The sequence below is a fragment of the Fulmarus glacialis genome, unplaced genomic scaffold (assembly GCF_000690835.1).
Source record: "Fulmarus glacialis isolate BGI_N327 unplaced genomic scaffold, ASM69083v1 scaffold5732, whole genome shotgun sequence".
NCBI classification, from domain to species: Eukaryota; Metazoa; Chordata; class Aves; order Procellariiformes; family Procellariidae; genus Fulmarus; species Fulmarus glacialis.
In genome coordinates, this window is record NW_009199685.1 from 5,192 (window position 1) to 17,138 (window position 11,947).

At 41.8% G+C, this 11,947-nt stretch overlaps 1 protein-coding gene across 1 annotated transcript in view; it reads left to right on the forward strand.

Annotated features, from left to right (window-relative positions):
- Positions 1–4,260: 4,260 nt before the first annotated feature.
- DHRSX (dehydrogenase/reductase (SDR family) X-linked) overlaps positions 4,261–11,947 on the forward strand; it is a gene marked incomplete at both ends in the record, with an annotated part of 70,288 nt that continues 62,601 nt past the window's right edge. The window contains one exon of the mRNA XM_009573331.1: positions 4,261–4,365. Within this exon, the coding sequence (XP_009571626.1) occupies positions 4,261–4,365 (105 nt within the window). The remainder of the gene's footprint in view (positions 4,366–11,947) is intronic.

The window sequence follows — 11,947 nt, forward strand, 5'->3', positions numbered from 1 at the left end:
GTAGACACAGCGTTTAAAGGTATGAACTTAACCTCAAGTTACCCATCTCTGTCTTTTCATCACTGCCCCCAACCAGTTCCTTGGCAATGTGGATCTCTTTTGCCTTTGATACGAGAGCTCTTTGCTCATCCCTTGCCGTCCATCTGGACCAGCGCTGATACAGCCAGGCATTGTCTCCTTCTCTAGGTTATCAAGGAGAGCCCTTGAGTAATGCTGCAAGAAGGCAGCGGCGGGAAGGCTGGCTTGGCTGGAGGGCCTCGCGTTTTCAAGCCCCTGAGCCCTGCGTGTGCTGGCTGTGCTCGGAGGAGCAGCACTCTGCAGGAATTGCTGTGTGAGAGCCTGCACCTGCACTCTGCCAGCTGCCGAGGAAATGCTGATGGGCAGCAGTGCCTGCTCCGAGTGCAGCTGCGTGGCTACATTAACAGCTGATGATAAAGGCCGTCGGTTTAGGTAGAATGTCTCCCAGCCCTCAGAAAGGCTGAAGCATCTTAAAAGAGCAGGAGAGGGCACAAGCCTTGCTCAAAGACCTCCGAAGGCCGTTGTGGTTCCGTGCCATGGCATGGAGACACAGGGATTCCCCCTGCTACCCGGGGACAGGAGGCTCACACCACTCAATGTATTTTGTAAAATCAGAAGTTGAAAGGTCATTACAGATCACCGCTACTGAAGTTTTGAAGCCCCGTTCATTCTTCCCCCGCCTTGTCTGTGGCAGGTGCTGGTGTATGCATTGGAAGTGCTTCTATCAGCGTATATTGACCCAGTTCTCAAGCATTATTAAAATTCGGGAAGTTCTTCTGGTGGTTTTATGTTCATGCTGAACATGAACAGCAAGCAGTAGAAACCTGTGAAACCACACTGGAGCTTTAGGAAGACAGAATGAAAAAAAATCCTTAATATTACAGTTCCTTTTTTAACTTTTTTTTTTTTTAGTTGACCTGTATCCCTCCCTGCTAGGGGCCAAGCAACTCAAAAGCACCTCCTTAAAAAGTGAGCACTAAAGGAGGATAAATACAATAATATGACCAAAGCAGAACTTGGTATTTACACAGGACTGAGAAGAAATGTCAAGGATTCTGCACCTAACAATTTGTATGATTACATTCAATAAACATGAATCACAAAGCTACTTGATTTTTGCATCTAAATATTTCTAACCCTTTTTTGGGGAGTATTGTAGCCTTCTAAATAATGGGATTTGGGGCTGTAATTCCATCTCCTCTTGAAAACAATGGTAAACTTCCCATTGGCTTGAACGCAATCAGGGATTCTACCTCATAATTTCAAACAGCACAATATATTGCTGTTTCTTTCAGTGTACTGCCTTAATTAGTGGCTTGCCCCAGATTTATCAGTGAAGTGACAATTCCAACAATTCACCTGGACAATTACTTGGAGGTAGCCCAGGAAGGCCAGAATTTTGATCCCAGTTGGCCATCCATTTGTGCTGGGAGGCATCGAGTCTCATGGCCCTTCAAATCTGAATCACAGTAGGTGTGAATGCAGGTGCTGTTCCCATCCATGTATGCACTTTCTACTAAAAACCCCACAAATTAAATTTCCTATTTCTTCAGTCAATAAGAACTGTAATTCAGCTACACATTTTAAAATATGTACCTTGTAATATTTTTGTTTTCAATGAATTTACAGTTAATTGCAAGGATTTTTTGAAGGCTTCTAAACCCTTATTTAGCCTGTACAGCACTGAATAGTGGTGTGATTTCTGTATATGCTAGAGTTCATATATGCTAATCAGTCTGCTTAGAAAACATTGCATAGCACTGGGCTCCAATTTGCAGCAAGAGTAGCCAGTAAATGTTGGCCATTAGCTGAATTCAGTCGCCTTTCGTCTACATGTTGCCTGACAAAGAAGTGGAATCTCTGCATCTTGCATTCCCAGTGCAATGAGTCTGAACCAGGCTTTTCTGTATTAAGGATGAATTCAAGCCAAAAACAGTCTCTGTAACTGCTGTTATCTTTTATGCATGTAGTTACAGACGACAAGTCAAAGATCTTAGTTGCTTTATACTATACCCCCCCACACACCTAGTTGCAGGCATTTTGCAGTCCTTCCTTTAATGAGCTTTTTATTTATTCGTTCAAAACATTGTTTATTTTTCTCCGCTCTCGTGCAACACCTTGCACTTACCTGCAACCATTCCTCTGCTAAGTGTTGCCTAATTGTGTACTTTTGCTTGGTCTTTCAGGAAATTCCTAATGATCCTCCCAAGCCTTGGTTAAGCTAAATGTTTCTGTGTTGTCAGCAACTTTCACCACCTGTTTATTCAGCCTGTTTTACAGAAAATTCATAACACCTGGCACCTACCACTTGTTTGGGTACAAAGCGAATGAACCACTACGTTTCTCTTGAGAGTGCTCAGAACTGGCAGCAGGCAGAGGCAACGACTCTGCTCCTGATGAACAGGGCCATTAGTCAGCCCTTAGACTCAGGTGCATAGGGAAGGGTTCTCCTTGGGGCCCGAACAAACCTGACACTGAAAATCTGGGCTGTTTTGGGTTTTTTTTTTTCAGTGGTGTGTGTAGAACAGCAAATGCTCAAATAAAACAAACAGTTTTTTTTTTCAGTGGTGTGTGTGCAGAACAGCAAATGCTCAAATAAAACAAACAAGCATGATTTGGAAACGGCCAGTGCCTTTTCCTCAAATCAATCCCACCTTATAATAAAAGTTGTACTGAACTTTGTGGAACTGAAGAATGAAGCTTGCGAGTTGCAAAAGCAAGGTGCTGAAGGGACCAAGAAGGCAGCACACTAAGATGCAAGCTGTTGCTGTGTAGTATCTTTTGACAGAGGGTATTTTATTCAGGAGCCCTGCTGGGTATTATTTACCTCAGTGTGTGAGTGTCAAGTCCACTGAGAAGATGGAAGAGCAAGTCGTTAGACACAGAGCAATGGGAATGCTGTGTTGACTGATCAGAAACCTTGTCTGGAAAGTGAAGCTAATTTCAAGTGAATGCAGCAAGGAAATATGTAGGAAAAAGATGGATAAATTAGGATAATTTTTTCATTTTTGTTGGAGTAAGAGAAGCAGTCAGGGAAACATGAGTTGCCAGCAAGAACATCTGAAAGGCTTTGTAAAGGCATTTGTGAATACTGTGACATGTGTCTTTAACCTAGATATATTGAACTGAAAGAGTTGCAGATACTAGCACGAACATAGAATGCTAGATAAATGGAAGATTTTTGAGTTGCTCTTTTATGGGACACGTGGTTTTTATCTCACAAGAGAGAGTTTCGAGAAACAGATCCAAGCCTTGAGAAGCAGTGGTGGTGGAAGAGCTAGCAATAGCTGAAGAATGACTGGGATGCCAACTGCAGCTGGAGTGCTGCTGGCTATGTTGGACACATTAACTGTATAAACACGGATCCTTCACCTTTTTTAGTAGGATAAATAAACAGTAGTTTGTATCAAATCTCCATATTCAGTCTCAAAAGTGATTTAAATTGTTGACTAAAAGGTCACTTCAGTGTCCTGGTGCATTTTGTGAAAGTCTCAGAAAGCAGAGGAGAAGGGTGGGACAGTTTCTAAAGATGAGCAAAGGTTGGACTTAATTATAGTCAGTTCAGCCTCTGAATCCATGAGTATGCTTTGTGCTTGGACGTGTTTTTTTTTTTTCAAATGCACTATTTATTGTTACATGAGGATCTAAAAGCTTCATTTCACTAAGTGACTCAGGGAGAACTATAAATCAAGATTTATTTTGGCTAGAAATTAATCTCTTCCTATGTAAGCCGAAAGTAAAGATTCATAAAGTGAATAATATTTTGTTTCTTCAGTAACGTCAATAACAGCATGTCTTTGGGAATTTCAGCCTTTCCAAATTCAATTTCAGCAGTCTTATGTATTTACTTACCTGTTTTAATTAAGACTTGGCAGGAATAAAAGAAAAAAATTACTTGTTTCTGAGCTGATACGATCTTAATTGAGAATGCCTGGCTCTCACATTGTCATTGATCACTTATTTTTGTGAATTATATCAAGGCACACATAAGGAATATGTAATATTCCCCTGTGGCAATATCTAGCAGAAGGAGCTGAGAGAGCCCAGGTGTTTTAACACAGTGGTTTGAAAACGCTCCAAAAATACTATGTGGTTTTGGAATCCTTCGAGGAGGCAGGGGACACCTTTCCAAACACCTGGACTCCTTGATCCACCTGTAGGATAAGCTCTCCTGCCTAAGACGTTGCAGCATATTAATTGTCTTTGCCATGCTTGAACAATGCCCACTTCTTCGTGGTGTAGCTTCAGAACAAAGGCGCAATGTTTCTGGACCCCATGCTCCAGAAAACGTATTCTTCTCTGCCTTGTTTCCTTCAGATTTGCAGAAGGACTTTGAAGGGCAGGGGTGTGGAGGAAATGGGAAGTAAGGGGCTTTAACATGCTTTAGAGCTTTTATGTCCTTATGTATGCTCCCTCCAATGCCACACACAGAGGGAAAAGAACGGATACTTACCTAAGTAATGGTTTAATTTTTAACTCAAATGTAGTTTCTAAGTAGAGCCTTTCAAACTGTGCAGCAGTAATAGATCGGACATAAGCTGTGAGACGTTAAAATATATAATGACAGAGGTGGGGATTTAGCTATGTTTTTGCTGCTTTCCCACTCATCAATACCTAATGAGCAGGGATAAATTGTGCCAGGATATTGAGCAATGCAGAGACAAGTGGCATAAGAGACCGATGGATACAGCTGTGCGGGAGGGAAAAAATAGGCACCAGGAAAGAGTCGGAAGAAAATGCAGTTGTGTCAGTGAAATAGTCTCATTTCATAATAAATGCATGAGCTGTTTCTTTCAACTTTTATGTACACTATAAGCAAACTAATACATTTTAAGGATATTTAAGGAAAAAAAAATCATCCAATGTACTGAAAAAGTTGAACCCGATGAGATGTAAGATAAGGTGGTCAGCAGACCTTTCATCAGATCTTTATGGGAAGAGAAAAAGAAGCCTCCAAACTATGTCTGATGGAACTTAGGAAGGATCTATCATGTGCATTAAGTGGTTATTTGTTACCACTATTAAAAATTTGCCTGCTGTTGCCAGGCCTAACTTCAGCTTTTTGAAGTGCCTAACTTCCATTTTTGAATTATGTTGCTCTTTTATATCCCAGATCAAAGAGCCTTGGACCTATTTAGAAATTTTTAGATTGTATTAGACTCAGTTAAGGTGCCTGCCCATGTCATGACTTTGGGTGATATATCCACATGGTCTTTTTGAGGCTGAGAAATATAATCTGTCCCAATCGTTTTTGGAGAGCTACGTGTAAACTAATTGACCTAGGCGGTGCTTCTGACTGGTGGCATCCTTACCCCGTACCGAGGTGAGACAGAGGCACACATCTATGCTGACCATTGCCTTTGTTTTTGCAGGGAGGAAATCTGGATGCTCTGGAAGGCTAAGTTCTACTAAGTTCTGGGTAATTAGGGAAATCTACAGTATGCTCCCACCAAATTATTTGAATTGGAAAGGGTCATCATGCCCAGCCCATTAGGAATATGGGTGTTTTTTTAATTATTCCACAGGAAACAGGGTAGGATAAAATACGGTTAATATATGTTGCATGAAATATTATTGAGATCCTTGATTTTATGAAATTTTAAGTTGGTGCTCAAGGGGGAAAAAATCATATTTCAGTGTTATGAGAGTTGGAGATTTCTAGAGCTAGCGAGGTGGTTCTAGAGGGAGATATATATTCTAGAAGTTTGTACAAGGCATCTCATCCACCCTTCTGCATTAAAACCTCAGTCTCATCTCGGGGAAAGACTATAAACAAGACCTTCCACATACAGCTTTTAGGTATTTTTGTTCCCAAGACATGAGGACACAGATAGCATGGATCTCCTCCCCACACTCTACCCCATTCACCTAGCAACAGATCCTTTTGCAAGGAAGGAACTCAAGCATGCTTCATGCAATTTTTATTCCTTGAAAGAAGCGAGGCCTTTCATTACTCAGCATGATATCTCCTTTATGAGAAGCAGTCCTTCAGGATAGCTAATGCTGGGCACGCTGTGGTTCAGTCCGTCTAACCTCATCTACACTATTGCTTAAACTCAGTGACTGAGAAAGCCTTTGTGGAGTGTGTTGAGTAACTTGTGGTCTTCTCACTTGCTGAAATGTCTCTGAGGCATAGCTTCGACAGTTAGCATCTCTAAACCGCTGGTGGCTGGGAGCTGGTGGGAAAGGCTGTGGGAAGCAGCAATAACTGATGGGCCAGATGAGCCCTCCTCCTGCTCGGTTTGGGCAGCAACCCGCCGTGCTGAAAGCAGCTCCTCTGTGTCGCTGGGTCTCGCACGCATTTACTGCAGCTGACTGTAAGACGAGACTCACCAGACCTGGTCCTGGGGCGTTGGAGTGCCCTTTGGCAGGCCATGAAGAAATAAGGAAACCGGCAATTGGTGCTGCCAGGGAGGATGAGATTAGGGGCTTGAACTCGGTCTCTTCTGCTCCCGTCCGGTGCTCCATGGCACTGCGTGATTCACCTAGCCAACATCAGCCATTTGAGAGTTGGTTGGGTCCTCCAAGCTCTTCACCCAAACACCTTCACTACTGACAGGAGAGCGACTGGCACATCTAAAATGCGATTTTCTCCACCTCAGGCACCTGTTTTAAGGAGGGCAGCATAAATGACCAGCTGGAGCTAGGCAGCTAACATCAAGGCAGCTGTAGTTAACTGAGATCACCTCCCTTCTTTCTGTTCCTTTGCTGCCATGCATAATTCATTCCTTTATAGGGAAGACAAGTGTTTGTTGGAATTAGTGATACAACAGTTTAAAGGCTCCCAGGAAGATATATATTGAAGCATTTCAACCTGCTGCAAAAACAATTTGTTTCTGTTTGTAGTAAAAGAACATTATATTCTTTTTTTTTTTTTTTTCCACATGAGATAGGGAGAGAGTAATTTAACAAATAATACCCCTACCACTTCTAGACAAACTCGGTATGTATGTTATGGTAGCTGGCCTCAGTCCAACAAAGCCATTAGCCATGTGTAACTCTAACAAAAAGAAATCTGCTTAGCTCCCCCTCCTTATGCTTTTTAAGGCACTGATACTGTGTGTTGATCCATTTAGCCCATTGGGCTGGAATATTTGAGGACCCTCAAGGGAGAGGCCACAAGCTGGTTCAAGGTTATGTTTACCAGCCCCCCCACCCCAACAGAAAACCAGCCAGGCAAACTTTTTCCCATCCCCAGAACCAAAGAGTTTTCCTATTCTACAGTTTCCGTGTGTTTACATGGCTGCCCTCATCCAGTCCTTTATCCTTCGGGCCTGGGTGAAATTTGTAGGTACTCAGACGTGTCAGCCAGGATTCAAGCCCAAACTAAACACAGCCGTCATTCACAAGAAGAGAGAGAGTAGGTTTCTCTGGTGGTGACACTGTTGGGTCCTCCAGAGCGCGAGCATTATTCATCACAGGCACAGAAGGGCAGGCTTAACATTTGTAATGTTAAGATTTTTTTTCTTTTTTTAGTTTCTGTTTTACTTGGGGGGTGGGAGGAACTTGGATCATTGAAAGAAATGGTAAAGGGCATGAAATCAGTTGTGCTATTTATGGAGTAAATGCTTTAGATAAGGACCCATCAGAATTTTTCTATAGATTTCCCAGATTTAAATGTCTGTAACAGGAACACATCAGTGGGTTCTGGGATTTTTTTTCCTGGAATTACACAGTGCGTTTTATACTTCTCTGTGTTTCTGGTGAACACTTTTAGCTCCCCATGGGACTTCTGAAATAAGCCAGTGGAGAACCTTTTCTTTTCTCTGTAGTGTTGGTTGGCATAAATGTGCCAGGGTACATGATCTGGGAGTTAAGACCTGCATTGAAGCTCCGAAATTTTATGTTTTATGGTTGTGTCTCAAGGCCAAGCATGAACAACTGATAATTTTCCCCTTTTCAGTTCCTCTGCATGTGTATTGTTGTTTAAGCTACAGACACAATAAAATTTTTGGGCCCCCAAACTGCCTTCCAGTTGTGCCAAATAGTAGCTATTCATCAATGGGTACTTTTCTATATAGGACTTTGGAGAAGTGCTTGTAGGTAAACTGAAGAGGAAAGGCAAAAATTTGAAGAGTTAGTTTGTGGTTGATCTGTTTGTCTACCTGTTATCTATGAATATGCCTAGTCATACCTTTTGTATCAATATATTGTGTGTTTGCTTCGTGCAGTGGGATTTTCCTTACTGCCTCAGGAAGAAGCTCTGACCTCTGTGAAAGACTGCTGGGGTGATGGCCATGGCTCCAGCATCAAAGCTGCATTCAGGAACACACTTCTAGCACATGTACTCAGTATCAACATCTATATATGTTAGGTACAGCTGTCAGTTCTGTAACTTCCAGAAATGTAATTTCCAGGCTAGCGCAACACTGTAAGTTGTCTAATGCCAAGAGCAAAGGCCAAGTCTTCATTGCCCGAAATGTAAGTTTTGTCTGTTCTACAGAGATTTGCACAGTGCTGTGTGTGTCTGTACTTGCTGGCAAGGTGCCTATGAGCAGCATCAGTGTAACGCAGACGTGCCTCACCTTTCTCACTCCCTATTTCATGTAGATGCTCCAAGCTCACAGCAGTGCCATCTGCCCCTTCCACGAGTGGAAGACCCTTTACAGAAATGTTCCTTCCTATGTAAAGGTCGCAGTGTGCCACCACCATGAACACTGCCTTCATCTATGAAGAGTTCAGCTGAAGCCGTCTTTAAGCCAGACAGAAAAATGAATCGCTCACAGTGGAAAGAGCTCTTCAGCATGATCCAGATTGTCTCAGTGTAGCCCCTCAGAACTATTCGTGCAGTGAGATACTCTTCACTGTGAATAGGAGTGACAAAATCTGGCCCAGAGTTAGTTCCCCAAAAATGTAAATATAGAAACTGCCACAGAAATACGCGCGGGGGCACAGAAGTCTTTGTTCCACCCGTGATCTTTCCCAGCGAGGTCTCTCTCTCAGAGAGTGACTGTGGCAATTCAAAGCTTCACTAGCATTGCAGGTTGACAAGGGGAAACATTGCTGATCCAGCTCAGAGAAGCAGGCAATTTGTTTCTATAAAATTACACTTAGTAAAGCTTTTGGGAGTTTGTGTCAGGCATATCCGAATCACTCATATCTCAAATGCTTTCAGTCATGAGAGGAAGAGGGGGTCATATGAGGATGAGAAGCTATCTAGACATAGAGTAACCTCTGATGAAGTGCATAAGCCATAGAAAGGGAACTTGTCTGTCAGAAGCTCTGTGCAGTAATCTGGAAGGACTGCCAGTTTTATTGTATTTCACAGAGATTTGCAAAACACTGAAACCCAGAAAACACGAGTTTGCATTGCTACATAGATGCTGAATACCTAGTCCCTGGTGTGGTAGGAGGATCCAGACTTTTGTGCAAGGGGCATTACCTTGGCAGGCTGGTTTCATCTACCCTAGCTCTGTTGATAGCACACTGCGTATTCCTAGGCAAGTCACTTAGCTGCCTGCACTTCTCTCTATGCTCAGTAAACACTGGTGAGCAGGCAGGGGAAATAAGGCTGAGGTTTTCTGCGGGTGGAGAATTGGATTCCTGTGGCATAACACTTGAGACCACTGACTCAGCCTTAAAAACCAGGCGCTCTCATCCCCACGGCATGAATTACCCATGGTAATCTTTGCAAGCGCATCAGTAAGTAACAAAACTGCTGGTCAGATATGGGCATATCGTGCTGCTTTTAGCAATATTGGTGTGTTTCTCTAATAGTTTCACTGTGTTACGCTCATTTGGCAGGGCTTATTTCACCTTTTGTTTGTGCAGCCTTTGTGCAATGCACAGAGGCTCCATCTTCATTTTTGCCTGCAACAAAATGTCTTTCTTTAGAAATACCTCTAGTGTTGGGGGAGAGAGATATGATTTTTATTGTTGTTGTTGTTAGCCTCACATAACTCGTCAATTCTTTTCCCCCTCTTTTTTCTTTTTTTTTCCTTTTTTTTTTTTCTTTTCAATGCCAGTTACAGATCTCAGATGTCAAGTAGCAGCAGCAGCTGGCTGCATGGCAGATCCCTTAGGCTGCAGCTGGGTGATCACTCCTGGACTTATTCTAGCTGTGTCATATAGATGGTCTGCAGATTATTTCTCTGAGCTGTCATGCTCTTCAAATGCCTCTAGTTTCTTTCTTTCCTTCTCTTACTCTGGTAATACATGGAGCCTGAAAATTCAGCCTGAAAATTCAGCCAAAATCTCTCGTGTATTGTGTACAAGGTCTGTGGATCAGAGGATGGCCTATGTGTGCATTATTCCTTTTACATAACTAAATGATTCAATTAATAAATAATACCAAATATTCCCAATACATATTAGATTAGGGATTACTCTGTCCTTGAATACGCTGTATCTATGACAATAGCACTCTTGTATGAAGTTGAAAGGAGAAACATTAATTCAGGCAGTCTGACCTCTGTCTTTAAAATTATGTACTCAGTGTCCAAATTACTTGAATGGTACTTTTCTCTTCATGAAGTCAATGTGAGTAGACTGATTGAATGTGAACGACAGAATAGAGCTTCAGATTTCAACAAAAGAGACAAGCTGAAATAAGAGTAAATTTTCAGTAGAAGAGTGCACGCACAATATACTGTATTATCTACAAAGGAGAGTTAAAAGCAAATGAAAATGTCTTATTTGCCTCGCTGGATATATTTTTAGGAGCACCTGTGCTGGTGAATTTTCTTACTAGTTGTGCTGTATATTACATTTAACCAAATCCTTTTAGTAATGTGTTGTAGTGCTGCCAAAATTACCGCTAACATTAATGAAATAATAGCAAAGGTATGGTTTTGCTTTTAACTACAACATATGTTTTGTAAAAGCAGTATAATTTGAAAGTAAAGTATAATTTAGGTATTCTGATTAAACTTTAGTATCCTTACTCAGGATCAATAACACTTGAAAGCTGAATGATTTCATGATTATTGGGGCATATGCTTAAAGCTTCAAGGTAGTATTTAAAAATATCATTTACTAATAATTTAGCTCTCCAGTACTGACAATATTAACCAACTTGAAATAGTTTGTTCTAGAAACAGAATTGCTCATTGACTCAGCCCCCTTCTTTCCTTTTTGGGAAGCACCAAGAAAATAGGTTTCACCAAGTGTGGCAAATACACTTTCTCTAAATGCTCTAATCACTCCTATGCTTTACTTTATCTCACTATTGTCTTCTCGAAATATTACCTGCAGCTAAAGTGGAGGTGATTCTTGTAGGTATTTGAGTCCCATTCCTAATGCACCTTTCAAGAATTATTGATCGTGCTTGCAGACATAGTGCAGAATCCAGCTCAGAGCTCCGGGAAAATGCAGAAATGCCGTGCAAAAGTAACTATAAGCCCACAGAATTTTCAGTGCCAATAAAGGCAACTCCACTGTCATTTATTTTGAATCTAAAGCAGTGTATGTGCTTCTGCTTTATAGTCACTGAATTACGTCCTGTGCATTATCTCTGAGTGGGGCAGTCATATAGCCTTCACTGCGTGGCTTCCTCTAGCTGCTTCTGCGTAACTCTTAGTTCATCTTGCTACTTCCTACTCCCAACTTTCAGCTCCCTAGAGATGCTTCATCTTTTCAACTCTCCAAAGGACATTGCAAGGTGGATGCCAATTTATGCCTTTCTCACTGAAGTTACTAATGCTTCTCTCCCTAGCGCAAAGATACTTTTATTTTCCCTTCCTAAAGGAAGTGCTATGTATTGATCAATGTTGATGCTTCCTCTTGATGAAACCACGTGCAATAGACCTGTCGTGGTACTTCCTAATACGAGACTAGTCTTGATTTCTCTGTCCTTGCTAGTCCAGAACAGAAACCTTCTGTTTTTCTTGTCTCCCCAGCAGCTCTTCTTCCCCTGTTACAATTCTGAAGGAGGCACTCGATGCAATTATTCAGCTCCTTTAATCTCATTTTTTGTTGTTGTCAGTAAAAT